At 46.3% G+C, this 19,884-nt stretch overlaps 1 protein-coding gene across 1 annotated transcript in view; it reads left to right on the top strand.

Annotated features, from left to right (window-relative positions):
• The window catches only part of TCERG1L (transcription elongation regulator 1-like), a 249,504-nt gene that overhangs the window by 200,989 nt on the left and 28,631 nt on the right, over nt 1–19,884 (top strand). The window contains exons 9-10 of the mRNA XM_006867479.1: nt 590–744; nt 12,230–12,299. Coding sequence (XP_006867541.1) covers nt 590–744; nt 12,230–12,299 — 225 coding nt within the window. The remainder of the gene's footprint in view (nt 1–589; nt 745–12,229; nt 12,300–19,884) is intronic.

Raw genomic sequence — 19,884 nt, 5'->3', positions numbered from 1 at the left:
AGGACAGATGGGCTGAAGTTGCTAAAGAGCACAGCCCATTTCTTTTCTCTGCCACGGGAGGAGAGAAGGTATGGGTGTGTCTCTTCCTTGGTACTGGGAATCCCCTATGCAGACATATAGCTCAACATGGACACTACAGAAAGCACTCTCCAAGTCACCCAGTCTTGTTGTCCTGGGCAAGAGGCACGGGGCACACTGTCTGAATTGGGATTTCATTAGAACAGAGCCAGTTAACCTTTGGTACGAATCCCAGGCCCTTGGTGACCTCGTGGAGTCACTTGGCTTGACTGAACTCTGGTTTCCTTACTTTTACAATGGAAGTCGTCATAGGTCTACCTGTAGTCCAATGGAGGTCATCATTGATCTACCTGTAGGCCAATGGAGGTCATTAATGGCCTACATGTAGTCAGTTGAGATGAACTACAAGACAGACCTGTGAAGCACCTCACTGTCACTCTGATTTTCGATAAATACTCTTTGCAATGTGTGGCTCTCAGTCCTGGGAGTTTCTTTGACCCAGGGCATAAGTAAGCAGTTTTGTAACTTAGTGTCTTTGCAATAGATTGAGATGTGCTTTTAATTAAAACAGGTGTGTGGTCTGGACAGGAGATGACCGGGTCTTCTTCTTCAACCCAACCATGCAGCTCTCTGTCTGGGAGAAGCCACTGGACCTGAAGAACCGTGGAGACCTCAACAAGATCATCGAAGACCCTCCCCACAAGCGCAAGCTAGAGGCATCAACAAGTAACAACCGCTTGGCTAGTTTGCCTCCTTCTTGAAGTGGTCAGAATCTTGGGTGGTGCCAATTGTAAATGTGTTCAGCTACTAACCGAACACTTGGAGGTTCAAGTACACCCAGGGGCCCTTGGAAGAACAGCTTAGGGATCTCCTTCTGAGAACCCTGTGGAGCACAGCTCTTCTCTAACACACAAGGGGTCTCCTGAGTCAGGCACACCCATTAGCAACAGATTTGGTTTGGGTTTGGCATGAGTGTTTGATGTGCATGTTTATGGAGTCCGGGTATAGTGCTGTGGGCTAATGTGCTGGACTGCAAAGTCAGTTTGATCTGCAAGGTGGGAGGTTCAAGCTCACCAGCCACTCCTTCGGAAACCCTATACAGGATCACTGTGGGTCAGAATCAACACCACGGCACTTAACAGCAACAAGCACACGTGTTTATGGAGGGGAATGGCCCTGGAGGATCTCCAGGGCTGCCATTTTTACAGAAGCAGACTGCTTCTTTCCATTTTCTCCAGTGGAGCCTTGGTGGGTTAGAACTGTCAACTTTTAGGCTAGCAACTGAGTGCTTAACCATAGCACCACCAGGGCTATCTGTTATTTTTGTTAAGTGCCATCCAGTCGGTTCCGACTCATAGTGACCCTGTATAGGGTTTCCAAGGAGCAGCTGGTGAGTTTGAACCACCGACTTTGGCTCTAACTGACCTTGCAGTCCAGTGCTTTATGAAATGAAGGTAGCTTTTTCCTAATTAGGTTGGAAACCAATTTTTTTTTAATGTTTTATTGTGAATTATGTGATAGTTTACATGGGAGAACATTAGCTTTACATTCATCCTATCATATATCGTTTCATTGCCATGGTTACAGTCCCCTCCATGCATCATCAACCAACCAAAGGGTACACCCTGCAAGCCTGCCTTCCTGTCATCAGCACCCTTCCTCCCAGTTGTCAGCACACAGGCCCTGTCCCTCTCTGGGTCTAAAGTCCCCAGCTGCTCCATTTCTCCATGTCATCATCTCTGCCTCCATCTTTGGCATCACTGCTTCTGTGGGTAGGGTCCCGCTCTCCATTCTTCTCCCTTGATGATCACAGGGACCTCTGCTCCTAGACTACAAAGTCAATCACTCCCCTCCTTTTACTACAGAACATCTACATTACATTTCCAACCCTCATAGTCAGTCCTAATAACAATTATTCACTATTGTATCACAAGAGACCTATCCTCATCTCCTTTCATCAGCCCCACCCAGAGAGATTGGATACTACTCAGTGGAGAGTCTGCCTTCCTCTGCGCCCTCTGGATCTAGGATCCCTATTGAAAGCTTGTAAGCCAGTCTGCCTCCCCCCCCCCCATTTTGGGTAGCCAATGTCCAAGTTGCCCATCCCTGCCTACTCTGTGTATGGAGGGGGTGGGAATGATCCTTGCTGTAAAGATTTGTTCCCTCTTTTGAGCTACTGCATCCATAGGTGTAGGTCAAGTTCATCAAATTGTATCAGATAACTCTTTTTTTCCTCTTCTTTCTTCTATTTGAGTTCTGATCATCCAGTCATTGAAGCCAGGTCAAGTGGGTATTATCTGCAAGTGTGGATGTTCTTATGCATGTGCCCTCTCTTATCAGCTGGACACTTTACTCTCCACTCTAGTCCTCTGTGGCTATGTCACAGACTCTGGGCCCAAGAGTCCCCAGGTCTTGCCACACTGCTGGCCAGCCAGGTCTCCATCTAGGTTCACAGGAGTCTATTTAGTGTTGTAGGGCTTACCTCACAGCTTCATTGCTGTTTTTCCCTCACTTCCCCTTATCAGTGACAAACGTGGTCACCAATTAGAGCATGTATTCCCATTGAGTTTTAGTCTTGGAAAGGGGTTTTCCCTGAGGGGACCTCACCACTTGGCTTGATATCTCCTGGGCAAGCAACTTGCTTGTTCTTGTAGTAATCATTCGGACTGCCTATATTGTTTTGTATTTTTCCTGTCAGTCTTTCTTTCAAGAAGTATCTTCTGTTCTTCTAGCCACTCCAAGCTGGTCTGCTTGTCCTTTCAAGTGGAAATTTCCCACCTCAGAAGATTTTGGATGGGGTTCAGGATGGAAAACGACTTTTAAGGAGCCCTGTTTATTGGGCCATTTGATGGAAGACCATGGATCCTTCTGAGGGCTTGGCCTCTCTTTCCACCTTACATCCAAGAAGGCCCTTGGTTCTCCCAGCCACCCAAACTTCCACTTCCATCATCACTATTGCCCAACATTATCCAGAATTTTAATGTCGTTCCATAGGTCTTCAGAACTCTACTTTCGAGACCAGATGAACATAGACAAGGGCTGCTTCCTCCTACGGCCCACTTTCACTGTCGCTCTTCAAGACCTAGTTGATAAACTGCTTTGCTCAGATGGAGGCTTTGATTAAACGTGTGTGGACACAGTGGGGGATGTTTCCTGTGCAGAGGCAGGGAGGAAGCTGTCACTGCCTCTGTCCTTGTTCATCATGTTCCACAAAGAGTCACAGAGAACTCCTTAGCGTTTTCAGAAAGGATCCTTTCCGATTATATCTAATACATTTTTTATTAGCTGCTGTGTTGGGAAAGCCCATCTCCCTGAACATGAGTGTTAAAAATAGCTTAGACGACACGGAGATACAGAAAACATCGTTCTCTGCCAGCCTGGGGTGCTGAGATGCTGACTGCCTGTCCCACCCCCAAACTCAGGCTCCTGACCCTGCATGAGGACCTGTGTTTTATTTTTGAGGGGTATTTTAATGTACTGGTGATGCTGTTTTTAATCCCATACCACATAGGGCTGTTAGTCAAGTCCAAGGCATTCAGTTGGACCCTTCGTTGGATTTTTAAGGATCCCTTATGGCATAGTAAGTTTAGTACTGAGCTGCTAACCACAAGGTCAGTGGTTCGAATCCACCAGCTGCCCCTTGAAAAAAAAAAGATGTGACTGTTGCCATAAAGATTAGTCTTTAAAACCCAAAGGAGCAGTTCTACTCTGTCCTTTTGGGTCACTCTGAGTGGGAACTAACTTGATGCACTGGGTTTGGTTTGGGGTGTGCTTTAGGTTGTTGTTGTTGGATGTCACCTACTCTGATTGTAGGGCCCCGCGTGACAGAGTAGAACAGCCCTGTTAGGTTTCCTTGACGGTCACCTTTACAGGAGCAAAGTCCCACAGACTGGTGGGTTCGAACTGATATCTTTCTGGTTAGCAACTGAGAGAGTAAGCCTGGTGCCACCAGAATCCCTTAGTGATGCAGGGTTAAAGGTTACTCCTGAAAAGGTGGTGTGTTCTTTTGAGATTAAGAGATGACAAGGTTAAGATGTTTATTTCCCTTAAGATCACAGACAACAGTTTCCAGAGAGGATCTGATGCCAAAAAGAAACTTGTTCATGTTCTCCTGCATAGTAAACTGAATCTTAAGAAAGCAAAGCTGCATTCAGAGATGATGAGAATTAGATTTATAAATTTTGTTTCCTCCTGTGATCAAGCAGCATCCATTTTTAAAAGGGATATTTTATATGCTACAACAATGCTTAAAAAAATTCATTATGGAAAATGATTCCAGAAGGCACTTGTTCTTGGATAGGAGGAGTGAGGGCTACTTATAAAGACCAGCTGATCTTCCAGGACCCCAGGAGAAATCCCAGGGCTCCTCTGTACCCTTTATCATAACAAGGGTTATATTGCTTGTTAAAGGCCCTAATGCAAGCAGTTTCCTTGCTACAGTCTTTAGTCTACATTCCTGTAGGTGATTGGGTACTGTTTCTTTCTTTCTTTTTTTTTTTTTATCCCCTTCAAAGAGTTGGTAGGAATGAAAAAGAAATGAACTCATTAAAAGTCACTGCACAGGTGCTCTCTAGTTTAAGTGAAAATTGTTAGGGCTGACCAAATCAGCCCAGGTATGAAAAATAACAGACAGGTGTTCTCGGAGTGCTCACCTGGTCACCTGCTGATTTAAATTCTTTGAGGACCCAGAAGATCTGGACTAGCAGGTCCTCCCTGGATGTGCAGTCTGAGTCTACTAACAGAAACCCTAATTTATGCTTACAAAGAGAATGCACTGAGCTGTAAATGTCAGAGCAATACACCCTGAAATTCCAGGTTCCCACGAACCTGTGGTTCTCATTAGCACTGTTAGGGTGGGCCTAAGTACCTAGACAGATAGGTAAATGCAAAATCACATATAATTCTCTCCATATTTTTAATCTTGCCTCCTTTGATAATGGCCAAGTAGAAGGTCAGCAACAAGGAGGAAGACCCTCAATGAGGTGACAGACTGGCTGCAACAATGGCTTCAAACATAACGACAGTTGTGGGGACGGCACGGGTCCCTATGAGTCAGAAAGGACTGCGTGGCACCTAGAAACACGTTATGAAGAGAGGAAGAGAACTCCCCTAAACCAGGTTGTTTGTTTCAGGTTTTTTTCCCCTCCTCTGTCTCTTAAGAATATGCAAATTTAATCAAATCTCCACTTCCGGTTGTCAAACAGAATTGATATTTAAGTGCAGATCCTCTCATTTCCTACTGTCTACCCAGAGAACATCACAGCATAGCAATTAGGGTAGGAGGCATTTATGAAGGATTAATTAATGATTAGGAGCCCAGAGTTGATGACCTCCAGCACCCACAATGGCACTTCTCTTGGCTGGTGATTCATCAAAGCTCTGCAAATGATTTGACCCTAATTACGACAAGAGCAAGCTCTAGAGGAGATTGTTTCCACAGAGAATCTTGTTCTCCCGTGGTCATCCCGTGAGTGTTATCTCTGTGGAGTGATATTTCCAGTGAAAAATTAGACAAGGATGCATTCTACTGTATACTCATTATTTTTCATGAGGCAAATGAGAGAAATCAATTGTGTAAGCCAGCTCCCGCTGAGAACTGCTGTTAGGGATTCGTGTGTGTGTGCGTGTGTGTGTGTGTTTGTGTGTGTGTGTGTGTGCACGTTTCATGTGCATAAGGCTTGGAAACAGAGCTAATAGGGTTAGGCAGCTTACTGGTGCAGGCCTCAGAACTGCCAAAAGTGCCAAGCTATTCATCACTCAGCCGATAAGGATCACTGGCCCTTTTCATTCTGTGAAGCTAGCTGAGGAATTCCAGTGAAGGCCTGAAGTATTTCCTAATGATCTTGCAATGCTGTGAGATTTTTCAAGGCTCTTAAGAGGTGCTGCTGATGAGGATAAGTATTTATGGGACTGAGTCAAATGGGGAAGCCCCAGCCTTCAGCCCCACCATGCCTTCCAGAGCATGACTATCTGGGGGTTGGGACACCCCGCCAGTCATTTTCACCCCGTCTCCTGTCTTCCTGGGCCCACCTGAGGCTGCTTCTTTTCTATTCTGTGGATTGGGTCGCAGCAGCAGATGGATAGAATCTTTATTTGACTGTTTTATTCTCTTGTCCAACCCTCCCTGCCCTCATCCATACCGCAAGTCCTGTACTTTCTCTGTGAAGTCGCTGGATAAAAGAAAGAGACCATACCCTAAGCTCTCTCTTTCTGCTGCCTTTCTCCTCCTGGTCTCTGAAGTGGCTGAAGAGGCCACAGAGCCCTGGTGTGGAGCAAGCAGAGGCGAAGGTGGAAGACCTGCAGCTCTGGGAAGGCCGAGGGGGTCCTAACTCACTGGATGTTTGCTGCATTAATGGACTGTCAAAGACTCAGTGGCTTCAAACTGCACAAATGTACTCTCTGATAGTCTGGTCTGGGTTTCCCTGGGTTCAAGTCCAGGTTCAGACAGGGCTGACTCTCTCTGCAGGCTCCAGGGGAGAATCCTGTCTCATGTCTTTCCAGCTTCCAGAAGCACCCATATTCTGAGTCTCCTGACCCATTTTTGATCTTCAAATCCAGAGTGTAACTTCTTTTAGTCTTTCCCTCACCCTGACTCTTCTACTGCCCTTTCCCATTTACAGGAAACCCAGTGATTACAAGTGTAGTGATTACAAAGTGGGCTGTGAACCTCAAGGTCAGCAGTTCAAAACTACCAGCTGTTCCACTGCAGAAAGATGAGGCTTTCTGCTCCCGTAAAAATTTACAGCCTCAGAAACCCTGTGAGGGTCACTATGAGTCGGAACCGACTCAACGGCACATAACAACAACAACAATCCCATCCATCTAATATAACCATCCAATGATAAGTTGCCCGTGATTACACAGAGCCCACCCCATCCACCCAATAATAAGTACCCATCTTAATTTCATGGTCCCACCCATCCATCCAATGTAATCATCCAGTCAGTACCCCTGCGATTACAACAAGCCCACCCATCCACCCAACATACTGATCTATTAATAAATGCCTCTGTATTACATGAAACCCACCTTGACCATCTAGCATTGTCTTCTACAGGTCAGCTGATTAGCAACGTCAGTCTCCTCTTAGCATCTAACTACATAGCGACAGGTTCCCTGGGTTTTGGACAAGGGCATCTTTGGGGTATCATTCTCCTGACCCTGTCCTTTATAGACATTTTACAGGAGGCAATTGGAGAATCAAGGTTAATAAACTTACCCAGTGGCTCATGTCTCTTAGCTGCGGGTACAGGATTTGAACCTGGGTAGGCCTGACTACAGATCCCAGGGAGTCAACCCCACCAGGCTACACTCAGAGGGTGGAGGGTGCGTGCAAGTGTACTGACACAGTGATTGTCATGTGCAGGTGGCCTTGCCCTGAAACCTCTCATCCCTCCACCTGTAACAGAGACAGCAGGAACCTGACTCAGCTTGATGACTGTGCTCACATTTACTCATTTATGATGGAGACAAATGCAAACCAATCATGAAATTCCTTTCATCACATCGGTCGTAAGATTGCGCAGGGCAAACACAGGTGTGACCCAGGGAAGGGCAACTGTCTCTGAACTGTTTGGTCAAGAGCTGTGTGCATGGGGACACCTGGTGAAACACCCCGCTCTGGGTGGTATGAATATTTAACTCTCAGCTGCTTACTGAAAGGGTAGAGGTTCAAGTCCACCCCAGCCATGTTGGAAGATAGACGTGAACATCTGCTGCTGAAAACTCCTACACGTACATTCTGCATATGGGGTTTCCTGGTGTCAGAGTCCATCCAAAGGTGACCGGTTGGAATGATTTCCCCGCCGGCTCTCTGACCCCTGCAGCCAGTCCCTCCCCATGTCCCAGGGTCTCTGCCAAAGGGAGAGGCAGCAGGTGGAGATGTCACAGAGGGCCTGGTGCTCAGGCGAGGCCCATGATTAGGTGATGAACACCTGCCCCGAAGGAGTGTGCTGGCTCCAGACCTACTCCTGCCTATGGGCTCTTATTGCTGAGTCCCTGAGGAATTGCCCCCACCACGTCCCCAAGTAATCCACCTGAGATACAGGTGGACACCTCCCTTCACACTTCTCCCTAAATGCAAACCTGCTGCCCCCAAAGCCCACTCCCATCACTGGTCAGTACATTTTAAGCAGTGATGGGCCTGATGGTTCCAGAGTGGGCCGACCCACAGGTAGAATGTCCTCACCAGGAAGGAGAGCTTTCAGCACTGCGACCTGACTTCTCAAACCCCATGCTTTGCTCTAAATATACATGTGCTCTTGCTGGCAAATACATGAAACGCATTAATTCTTAAATGTGTTCATGGTTGTGTTGTATTTCACTGTAGGGAGCATTTTAGGGATCCAGCATATCATGTATTTCCCTGGTCCCTCTCACTCTTGGGGATCTAAAGAATTAGTTCCACCAAGTCTCCACTTCTCAGTCACACACAACAATAAACAGTCACATGGAATCTCTATTGCAAAGTGAAAGTACGCTTCAGAGAGAGAACCGGGTATTTCTCCGCTAGTGGAGAAGACCCTTTGGGGTTGGGGTGCACTGGCTTATAAAGGTATGGGGTCTCTTCCTCCAGTGTGGGATGATACATATTAATTAGGAGGTGTGGTATGTTGAATATTCATGGTTTTTTAGTAAAGAGGCACAGACTTCTTGGAAATGGAACGCCTTCCGCAGTGGTCAGCTTCAGGCACTATCTTCATGGGTCCTCTGCCTGTGGCCAGCTTCTTCTATTAGCATTTCAGGTTCTGATAGCCTTCTCTCTCTCCAGGTTGTTTTTCTCAATGTTATCATCCTTGCTGGAATAGAGATGTCCTCCCCACTTTCAGGGGAAGCCAGGGTAAGAGAGACCCAGGCCTCAGGGGGCCTAACTCATGCTGGACAAACAGCCATACCTTCCACTCTGCACTTTGCTCAGGATACATCTTGGGCATGTCTCCATCTTCAAAGGCCCAGAGTTCCCTCCCTCTCTGCTCTTCACAGTCCCTTCTCTCTCACTATGTGTCTCTGTCTATCTGTCTGTCTGTCTCCATCCCTCCCTCTCATGATCTATAAGCTTTCTCTGTCTCCCTCCTTCTCTCCTCTATCCCCTCCTCTCTCCCTCCTTCCTTCTGTCTCCTCTCTCCCTCCCTCTGTCCCCTCCTCCCTCCCTCCCTCTGTCCCCTCCTCTCTCTCCCTCCCTCTGTCCCCTCCTCCCCCCTACCCTCTGTCCCCTGCTCTCTCTCCCTCCCTCTGTCTCCACTTTCCCTCCCTCTGTCACTTCTTCCTTCTCTCTGTCCCCTCCTCCCTCTCACCCTCTGTCCCCTCCTCTCTCCCTCCCTCTGTCCCTTCCTCTCTTCTTCCCTCTGCCCCCTCCTCTCTCTCCCTCCCTCTGTCCCCTCCTCTCTCCCTTCTTTTGCCCCTCTTCCCTCCCACCCTCTGACCCCTCTTCTCTCCCTTCCTCCCTCTACTTTGTAAGTTCTTATTGGCTGGGCCAGATAGTATGTGCATTTTGACTTTTGACTGATGTTGGTGAGTCCTGCTCCCAGAGACTGACCAGTTCACACTCCCCCTAATAGATCCCAAGATTCTCTTCAGAACCTCTGATCATCTAGTCTTCATTCTCAAAGCCATTCTTTGTCCCAATTGGCATTTTGAGTGAAAATGAAGACCTTTTCACATGTCTAAGGGCTCTGGTAGTATAGTGGTTATGAGTTGGGCTGCTAACCTCAAGGTTGGCATTTCAAAACTACCAGCTGTTCCGTGAGAAAAAGATGAGGCTTTCTGCTCTCTAAAAGATTTACAGCCTCAGAATCTTTGTACAGGGTCACTATGGGTCAAACAGACTCAAACAGACTCCAGGGTACTTAACAACAAAGACTACAACAACAACAACAAGGGCCATTTGCTTTGTTTTGTTTTCCTGTGAGCTCTTTTTTTTTTTTTTTACCTCTTTTTCATTTGCAAATCAAAGAGATAAGCATTCCAGCTCTAGTGTGATTTCATCTGTTTATTTATTTATCTTTTTTTTCTGGCCTTTTGAGTTGGTTTCTACTGTCATAGAACAACCTGGATTTGTGTTTCTAAAGACAATGAAATCCACAAACATTTCCTTTATGGTCTCTAAACTTTTCATCTTGATTAGGAAAGCTTTGCCCACACTGAGATCATAAAACACACATACAGGTAACTGCAACAAGAGAATAGCTGCATGGTGGATTTCTTTTATTTAAAGAATATACCCATAATTGCATGTTGTTTTGATGTTAGGTGCCTTCCAGTCCATTCAGACACATAGTGACCCTGCACAGGCTTTGGAGGAGCAGCTCTTAGCCTATAGCACCATTCAGGACTCCTGTAATTGCATGGCTTAATTTAAGTTGGATTTTGTGGGTTTTCCCATGGTCTTCTTGCAGTAGGGTTAATCTGTGGGCTTAAGGAAAAACTCCCCACCTCCAGGCATGGCCTATGGTCTCTGCCACACCCCGCTACCTCCCACCTGTGTCGTAAACAGCAAACAGAATCAAAGCTACCTGGAATATACCCTCTTACCACACTAGAGAGCATGTGCACCTTGGCGAAGAGTGCAGACACTCAAAGGACACCGGGGCAGAAGTTCCTTCAGAGGTTTGGCTCCCTGACATTAAGCAGGAGGCTGGGATGGGGCGTGACTGCTGTTAAGCTTGGATGTGCCCGGTACAGTGTTTGTGGGGCATGGAGCAGAGTTGCTGGGAGGTGGGGCAGCTTGGAAACATTTCCCTTCCAATTTCACCTCAGTTACTCACCAGCCTTTTCTCTAGAACATCAGCCCAAAGCATCTAGAGTTCCAACAACACAGATTATGAAGGTGCTGGAAGCAGGCCATGAGAGGGCCAGGGCTGAGGACTGGGGGACAGATTGGCAGGAAAGAAAGGTATTCTGGAGTCAGTTAGCCATATACTGAGGATGCCTCTGCTTACAAACTTCCCCTTGAAAAGCCTCTTAAGATGCCCACCCACCTGGGCAATGCCGTGGTGTGTACAGACCTTGGAGCAGGTCAGCAAGAAGGGTGTGGAGAGAGGACTGTGAGGAGGGACAGGCCTCCCTGGGCACTGTGGCTGTGAGGAAGGTGGAGACCCAGGTGAGTGGACCTGGGGTGCCCTCCAGGATTCTCAGTAGACTCATCCCTGACCTCTCTGCCTTCAGACAGCAGGCTTGCAGGAGGTTCCTGGGGCAGCCAGGTGCATTGGTGAGAAGTAGTCTGGAGGTGTGATATGTGGTGTGTCCACAAACCATTCAGCTGGTCAGTTCAGGAACAATGATGATGCTCAGAACCATGCCCTTTCCTCTTACCAGTGGAAATGGACACCAAGCCCTGCAGTGCCATCTAAATGTTTATGGAGCCAACTCCCCCAGCTGGAAGCTAGGGGTTACATCTTCCAAATCAGCTGTTAGGGAGCCAGCAGATACCACAGGTAGGAGAAACCCCATCATTCACTGAGACGGAGCTAATGGCAGGACAGCAGGAAGCACCAATGATTGTCAGTCTCTTCCTTAGAGCGTTTGATAATGTGGGGGAGTCCATGTCCTTCAAGGGGTGTGAAGGCCAGTGTTAAATGTCACTGCTGGAGTCAGCGCTGTGCATGGCGACCCCACGTGTGTCAGAGCAGAACTGAGCTCCATGGAGTTTCTGTTTCTTAGGATAGATTGGCAGACCTTTCTTCCAAGGTGCCTCTGGGTGGATTTAAACCTCCAACCTTTACTGTTCGAGCCCAAAACAGAAAGACTTTTTCCAGGAGCTGCTGTTCTGAGGGTGGAGGGAAAAGTTTAGGCAAATGAGCAACTTGAATTCTCCATCCTGGCCCTTCTAAAAGGCTCCCAAATCAAAAACCACACCCACTGACAATGAACCCACACTGACTCACAGAAACCTTACATGAGGTTTCCAAGGTTGTAATTCTTTACTGGGCAGATAGCCTCATTTTTCTTCTACAGAGCAGCTGGTAGGATTGAACTGCCATCCTTTCAATTCTCAGCCCACAGCGCCATCTTGTTTTTCTATAGAGAGGCTGCTTCTTTCTGATTTAGATCTGGCTAAGCCTGGAAGTTAGCCTCTTCACTGCCCACAGACCCCCATGGTCAGATGTGATGCCTGCCCTCAGAGAAATAGATTCTTCCTTTCCTCTAAAGTCAGCGTGAAGACAGAGATTCTCAGTGACTTGCCTCCAGTAGCTCTATCCTGGTTTTCTTTCAGCCCACCACAATGAGGAGTCCAGTTCCGATGATGGCAGTGAGGACCAGAACATGAAAACAAAGAGGAACCGGTAGGTGAATGTCCGTTCTTATTGCATCTTCTGATGGTAGGAGAAAAGCAATCGCTCATCACTGGGGCCATTGATGTTGACGAAAGAACTCATTCAACCACTGCACAGACGTGGTGGCTCAGAGTCAGGGGTTTGATTGATCAGTCTCAATATCTACCCCGAGTACCCATTCTAAGCAGGTGACCAGCACTCAGGGCACCTCAGACCCGATGAAGCATGATTCCCTTCCCACTGCCTGCCCTACGGACCCCATGCTTAGCCCTGCAGAGGCTGTGGGCGGTTACAGTGGGGTGAACATGCTCACTTGGGGCAAGTATGGCCGAGGTAAGTGGACAAACAGGTTAGCAGGTGTGGCCGGCATAGGTGTGCACAGAGGGGTGAGCAGGTGTGGCTGGGGTGAGGATTATGCCGCACTGGGCAGGGTTTCATTCTACTGTACATCGGGATCCTATGAGTTGGAACTTACTCAATGGTACCTACCAAAAACAGCTTACAAAAAGGCGAAGTTCCTAAGACAGGGCAGAAATGTAAAGCTAGCCACCACTTCATGGATGTTGGATTGTGTAGGAGGCAAACCTTGGCTGCATCCAATGTCACTGGGACATCTGCCTATCTCACCCAGTTTCAGTCTTGGCTTGAGGGCCTGCGGGACTCTCCTTGGGTTCAGAACAGTTGGCATGTGAGTGGCAGTAAAACATTAATCAGACTTTAATTATCTGAATGACTTCCATAATTGAAAACTAACTTAGAAACAAATGCGGTTTCTGTGCATGAAGCTACCCCAGTTTTGGCAACTGGACGTGTTTCCCAGATTGTTCCGGTGCTCTGGGCTCCTGAGTGACAAGTAAAGGCACTCGGGGCTGCTGCTTGCCTGCTCTGTGCCCTCTCAGGTCTCCACTGTAGGTGGCTGCATCCTCCCAGGAGGTTTTGGAGGAGAACACGTGCCCAGTGGTGACTCAGCTGGGAACAACGAGGATGTAGTACTTCCCATCAAGTCCCCGGTGTTTGTCAGGAACCGTTCACAAAACTGTGCCATTTGCTTGAAAGCATCCCTATCGTCCAGCAAGTCCAGCACTGCCCAAGGCCACTTTGGAAGCCACCTTTCTCCACAGGCTTTCAGGCTGGGCCACCCAGCATAGCCTTCTTGGCATCCTTTGCCATCTTTAGGAAGGCTATTGTCAAAATGTTCACGTTCTCCTCAGCCTCCTAAATGCTGCGATGCATTTTTATATCATGGGCTTTGGCATGCGTAGTAAGAGCTAGGGGACTCGGCAGGACCTGCTGAAATCAGTCACATTCTGGTCTGTCTTTTTGGTATAAATAATGTATTTTTTTTTTCCTCCGTAAAAAGCAGTTACAATACCCCTGCCCTGTAGTACTCATGAACAGCCTACTGGGATACGTATGAGAGGGAAAGCCAGCAACAGAAGGATCATTCGGGGACTCTAGGCTGTCTGTTTCCCGCCTTTCTCGGGACCCCAGCTCAAGGAATACATTCTTTGGACACTCAGAATCCTGGCAACACACAGGCAGAATTGAATCGATTGTGCGAATAATTCAAGCCTCAACGATTTTTTCCCCCTAAAATTGCCTGGGAGGAGAAATAAGTCACAGTGACAAGTTTTCATATTCCTAAAATATTTTCAACTACCTTGGTAACTGCCATTTGAAACAGCTTGTTATTTACTATTTAATGGGAGTTGTTAGTAACGCATGATGTTACACTTTCTCTGGGACCAGGACATGGATTAATTGTTCCGTCTCCCACATTTTGCATGTTGCCGGGAGTTTCTGCCAGTTTCGGATTTGAAGTCCTTGTTAATAGTTCAGACCTGGTTTTGCAATGTGCTGACTATTTTAAGAACTTCAGATTTCTTTCTAACCATCACATTGAATTATTTCAGAGATTCAACCGAAGTGTGTCATTTGGTTTAAAAATCAGCGTGAAATTATCAGCAAAGCACATTGAGACAACACTACTGATCAGGGCCCACCTTCTTTTCCCTTCATTGGTTGCCCACTTCTGCTTGTGGGTGACCCTGGGGATTCTTGGTGGATGAATGGTTGTCCATGGTATCAGAGAGGAAAATTACTCTTTTTAGTTACCTACCATTGGCCTCACGGCTTTGGAAGCATATTTACATGTCTGTGCCATTTGGCATTGTGTCCAGGTCCTGTGTGGTTTGCTGGTCTCAGTCTGTAGTGATGAAGGTGACTTCATAGAGTAACATCTTCAGGTAGAGTGAAAAGTTTTCTTGAGGATGGAAGGCGGGGACCACAGCTTTCAATGATGACCCGACCATGTGGAAACATCAAGAAGTGTGTCTTGGAGTCATGCCCGTGCTCTGCCCAATGCCATTCCAGCACCACCCAGCTCACCCCTGCACAGAGCTGGGATGTTGGCAACGTCCACAAGAGAGATTTCAAGGCAGGAGGGACACAAGAAACCACATCCTTACACCCACATGTGACTCTGAGAGCCTGCCCCCTTAGGTTCAGCTCCTCATATGGCGTGGATGAAGAAGCCCCTCATCATCAAACAATAGATATGGCAGTCATCATGCACAGTACTGAGTCCAGAGGCTGTACCCCAGCCAAACCCCAACCCCACACGTGGATGGAGCTGACTTGGGGAGAAGAAGAAGGAAACATTTTCTTTACAATCAGAAAGCTGACATCCCTGGTCAGCAAGCATTCATGGAGAATCAGCCTTTCTATGCTGTTCTCTTCCAAAGCTATAGCTGCTTTCTATGGGCATCTGGTTTCTCTCCACATCATTTCTGGGAGCCCCAGAAAACATACGTATTCAGGCAGTGAGAGTGTTTCTTTGAAAACACTAGAAAAGAATACCATACTGGATACTGGCTCCAAATCAAAGCTGCTCTAACGCGACAGCGTTCACATGTCCCTAGAGGACAGTGGGATTCTCTGGACTCCAACGTCAGCACAGCTTTCAGTTCCGTTTCTGGGAGACGCCATCAGCTGTGGGAGGGAGGCATTGTCTCTTTGTGGCTGTGGATGTGGGTGGCAGACACATTATTCATGGGCACTTCCCTTGTAAGTTGTTCTGTGTGCATAATTCATAATCTTTGTGGGCCGGGTGGTTCCGCAGAGAGGTCTGTGGGTCTGTAAATGGCACTGGGTGTGTGCCACATGTCATTAGGGTACAGACATTGATCCGCCTGTGTGAAGGGGGTGGGCAGGTAAGCAGCCATGTGTCTTGTTAGGCTGAAATGTAGATAGTCCCTAGCATTTATTTTCTCTTCCAAAGCCATTATGAGATGCATGTATTTCTGTGTGGGAAGACCAGACATCACCTTGAATAGTAAGATTCATGTATCTCGTCTTTCTGGGCTGCACAGGGACACAGAGGTGGCTGTGGGGGGTGGGCTGTGAGATTCATACATCACTCCCTCGTGGGCTTCACAGGGATGCAGAGAAGGCTGGGGAGTAGACAGATCCCCCCGCCCCCCAGTTTGCTCTTGTTACTACTTGTCATTGAGTCAGCCCCAATCCTATAGCCCATGCCCAGTCCTGAGCCTTCTCCAAGATCAGGTGCAAATCTGAGCATTATCATCTGAAGGGTTTTTGATGCTAACTGTTCAGAAGTACAATGCCAAGCCCATTTTCCAAGATGCTTCTGAGTGGTCTTGAACCGGCAACCTTTCCTTAGCAATCTTGCATATTAATCATTCTTACCATTGTGTGGCACTGTGGGTTAACGCACCAGATTGCAAAGCCGTTTGAACTGCAAGGTTGGCGATTCAATCTCATCAGTCATTCCTCAGAAACCCTATACAGGGTCGCTATGGGTTGGAACTGAATCGATGGCATTTAACAACAACACAACAAGCATTCACACTTAGATCTTCTGACTTTTGAATGCTGGCCTTTTGAAATGTTTTATTGAGTATTGGGTGAAGGACCATCAGATTCACAGCCCATAGTTCATACACATTCTCTTTCACCTCGCTGACTGCAGTCCTCTCCCTTTTGGATGGAACCCAGGGAATTTCCTGGCCTAGGACGTGTCCTGTTCTCACTGAAGATTGATGAGTCCAGGATGAAGTCCAGGATTCTGAGATGCATCCTGCTAAAACTTCTCTCCTCGTCAGCTTCCTTTTCCTCAACAATAAACCATTCTGTACACCCTTGGGGTCTAGATTGAGAGATATGGGTTATTGTGAAGAAGAATGCATTTGCCCCATATTTAAGACAGCTAACAAGGTCCCCTGGTTGAATCCTATTGTGAGTGTGTGAAGTGACAGGTAAGAGAAGAGTACAGGAAGCAGTGGATGTGCTGATCTCGGATTGGCTGGGAGAGTCTGATGAGAAAGGAGGTACTGATGGTGTAAGGGCAAAACACAGGCCAGGGCAACTCAGAAATCCAGTGGAGATGAAGTGATTTCTGTCAGAGCAACCCATGCCTAACTAAACCCATTGTGTCCTCAAGTTCATTCCACTCCTCCAGATCCATAGGCTTTCTGAGATGGAATCTTTACAGAAGCAGATTGCCATGTCTCTCTCCTGCTGAACAGCTGGTGGGCTCAACCCACTAATTTTTTCTTTAGCAGCCACTAGTGCTCCTTCTATGAAGTAGAGAAATCTTAATAGGACAGGAGGAAAGACAGATTACTTCAGGTGCCCATGTGGCTACCCAGCTACCTAATTCTCCAACATGATAAACATGGCAGGTCAATACACAAGATGAAGGAAGGCATAATCTTTTGTATTATGGATACACCAAACGAAATGATCATTTTCATTCCCTTCATCCATCCCAAACTGGCCATTTTGAAATAAACTCCAGACATGATATTGTTTCATTTGTAAGTATTTCTGGAGACAGGTCTAAACAATATGGGTTTCTAAAACAACCACCATACCAATGTCAGAAGTCCCTGGATGGGATTAATAGTTAGGTGCTCAGTTGCTCCTTGAAAGGGTGGTGCCTTGACAGAAAGTTCTGGAGACCTGAGAAATCGGTCATTGGAAATGCCATGAAGCACAGTTCTACTCTGACCCACAGAGGGTTTCAGTCCCCCATCCAAAGCAAACGTGCTGCTATCGATTGGTTCTGAATCGTCGTGAGCCTAGAGAGTATTTGTGAGACAGCACACTCTACGGGAGCAGACAGCACAGCTTTCTCCTACAGAGGTGCCTTTGAATCACTGACCTTGTCACTGGGGCTCCTCAGTGGCAATGGGTTTTGTCATGGTTACACCTAAAAAAAGCAAGCGGCAATAAACAATTCCTTAGGATTATCAAGTAGCCTTTGGGTCAAATTTCCTTGATAGTTCACTTTTTTTTTTTTCTCACAACATAAGTTTCTGAATCACTATCTAGATCAGAGTCTTATGAGGGGATTTCAAAAAGTTCATGGAAATAGTCCGTTATCTTAGAATCCTGTTTTCCCACAGTTTTGTGAAGCCCCCTTGTATATTGTATTCTGTGGAAGAACTGACCCTTAAGTTTCTTCTGATCTACAGTTTTCCCCCTCATCTCTCTCTCTTCCTTCCAGACATACAGATACACACACACACAGAGAGACAGACATTTGTCTACTAAGGAAGTCAGGTGATTTACTCTGAAGTTCCTTGTTGCCGGAATGTACATCGTTGTGTCTCTTTGGGGTCATCTCACGTGTACTTCTGCTCCCGACATTTTCTGTAATTCACAAAGTCTGGGTCAGGCTCAGGTGACATCAGTGTTTCACCAGGACACGTCATGGGTGTCTGCTTGTCTGTCTTTGTGTGATGTGAGCAAACATTGATGATTATTACTTAGATTGGATATTGTATTTCTGTTATTGATATTGGGTGCCCCCAAGTTGGTTCCCACTCATGGCAGCCTTACATGATAGAGTAGAACTTCCCATAGACTTTCTAAGGCTGTCTGTCTTCACAGGAGCTGAATGTGAACCTCTTAACTCTGTCATTCCCTCTTCATTCTGTAGCTTGATTTCTTCTATAGAGACTCATCTTCACAAACCATTGAGTTGCCTTTAAATGAAGTTTGAACAGAATGGCAGGATAAATTCTTGATTCTATCCTCAAATACTGGTTTTCAAAATAACATACAAATGAGTAATTCCCCACCATCCTCCAAAGATGACGGAGTTGATGCATTTTTCAATTTGAGTTATCTTTAGCTTTCAAAAGCTAATGACAGAATATGTTCTTGATTAATGATTAATTTTCTCCAGGTTGAGGTTTGCCCTTTCAAAATGTAGGCAAGCATCTTTGTACAGTGAAATTGTCCTTGAATTTTATTTAATATTTGTTTCATTTCTTGTTTTGAGTTTCTTTGCCTTTCTACTACAATGATTTCTTTCAAATCATTCTTAATTATTTTGTATTACTTTTCAATATTCTTCTTTTCGTCATCTGTTTCTCTTACGGCTTTCTAGGATGCTTTTTGTATATTTTTGTGTTCATCTGAGTTTATTCTTCATTCCTGTTTTCTTTTCTTTTTAATTGTTTCCAGGATTCTTTCATAACCCTTTTCAAATCTTTCTTTTCTCCAGTATTCTTTAATTCTGAGTTTTCTACTCTGATATATGCTGTTGTTGTATAACATCCCTCATTTTTGTGGGGAGAAAAAGTTCATTTTCAAATCTTCAGTTAAGAAAATTTCAGATTCTTACTAATCCCTTAAAACAAACCCACTACTATTAAGTTGAAGATGACTCATAGTGACTTCTAGGATGGAGTAGCCTGCTCCGTAGGCTTTCCAAGGCTGTGAATCGTTATGAAAGCAGATGGCTACAACTTTTTCCTAATGCTTCCTCAGGTCCTGTTCCTACAAGCTATGCTGTGAGCCTGTCTATCTTTGAGCTCTCGATCCCCTGCCCACTGGAAGAGCAGGAAGCTCTGTCCGGAGCCCACTCAGTGCCTGTCAGGATTCCTACCTGGGGAACACAGTCAGGATCCAAGAGCCAGAATGTGTTCTTGACCTTGACTCCATCCTTGGGATTCAACCTCCTCAAGTATCCACAACCAATGCGGTCAGACCCTCCATTCGTGGTCCTACGGGTCATAGCCCTACTCAGGGACTTGCGATCTTCTGGAATGATGAGGTAATCTCCTTAGTGATGCCAAGAGACATACTTTTGCCCTGCACAGTTTAAAGACTATAGTGCTTCAGAATATGGATCTTTGAGAGTTTGTGTCAATCAAAGTCCATTTGTTACAAATACATAATGGGATATCGAAGACCTCACAAGACAAAGAAATGAACAGAAACGTTGAGTCCTGAAGAATCCTGCCTTGTGTCTTCCATGGGGGTGGCAATAGTTATAAGTGATAGACTGATAAATTCTAAGATCTCTTTGCTGGCAGAAAGAACAGGTTCTCCCCATCCATGGAATCTAATAAAAAATGAGATGTCACCAGCTGAAAAGAGGACTGGACCCAACCTGTGGGGACTGATATGGACGGTTAGAAATCTGCTAGAGGCAATGCAGCAATGCAGATGAAGAGCCGCCACCACCATCATCATCATCATTGTCACCATCATAATGACATCGTTATCATCACCAATGCCATTATCACCAATATTAGCCCACCATCACCATCATTGTCAC

The sequence above is a fragment of the Chrysochloris asiatica genome, unplaced genomic scaffold (assembly GCF_000296735.1).
Source record: "Chrysochloris asiatica unplaced genomic scaffold, ChrAsi1.0 scaffold00105, whole genome shotgun sequence".
Lineage (NCBI taxonomy): Eukaryota > Metazoa > Chordata > Mammalia > Afrosoricida > Chrysochloridae > Chrysochloris > Chrysochloris asiatica.
The sequence above is the reverse complement of the archived record's forward strand: the minus strand, read 5'-3'. Positions and strand labels throughout refer to the sequence as shown.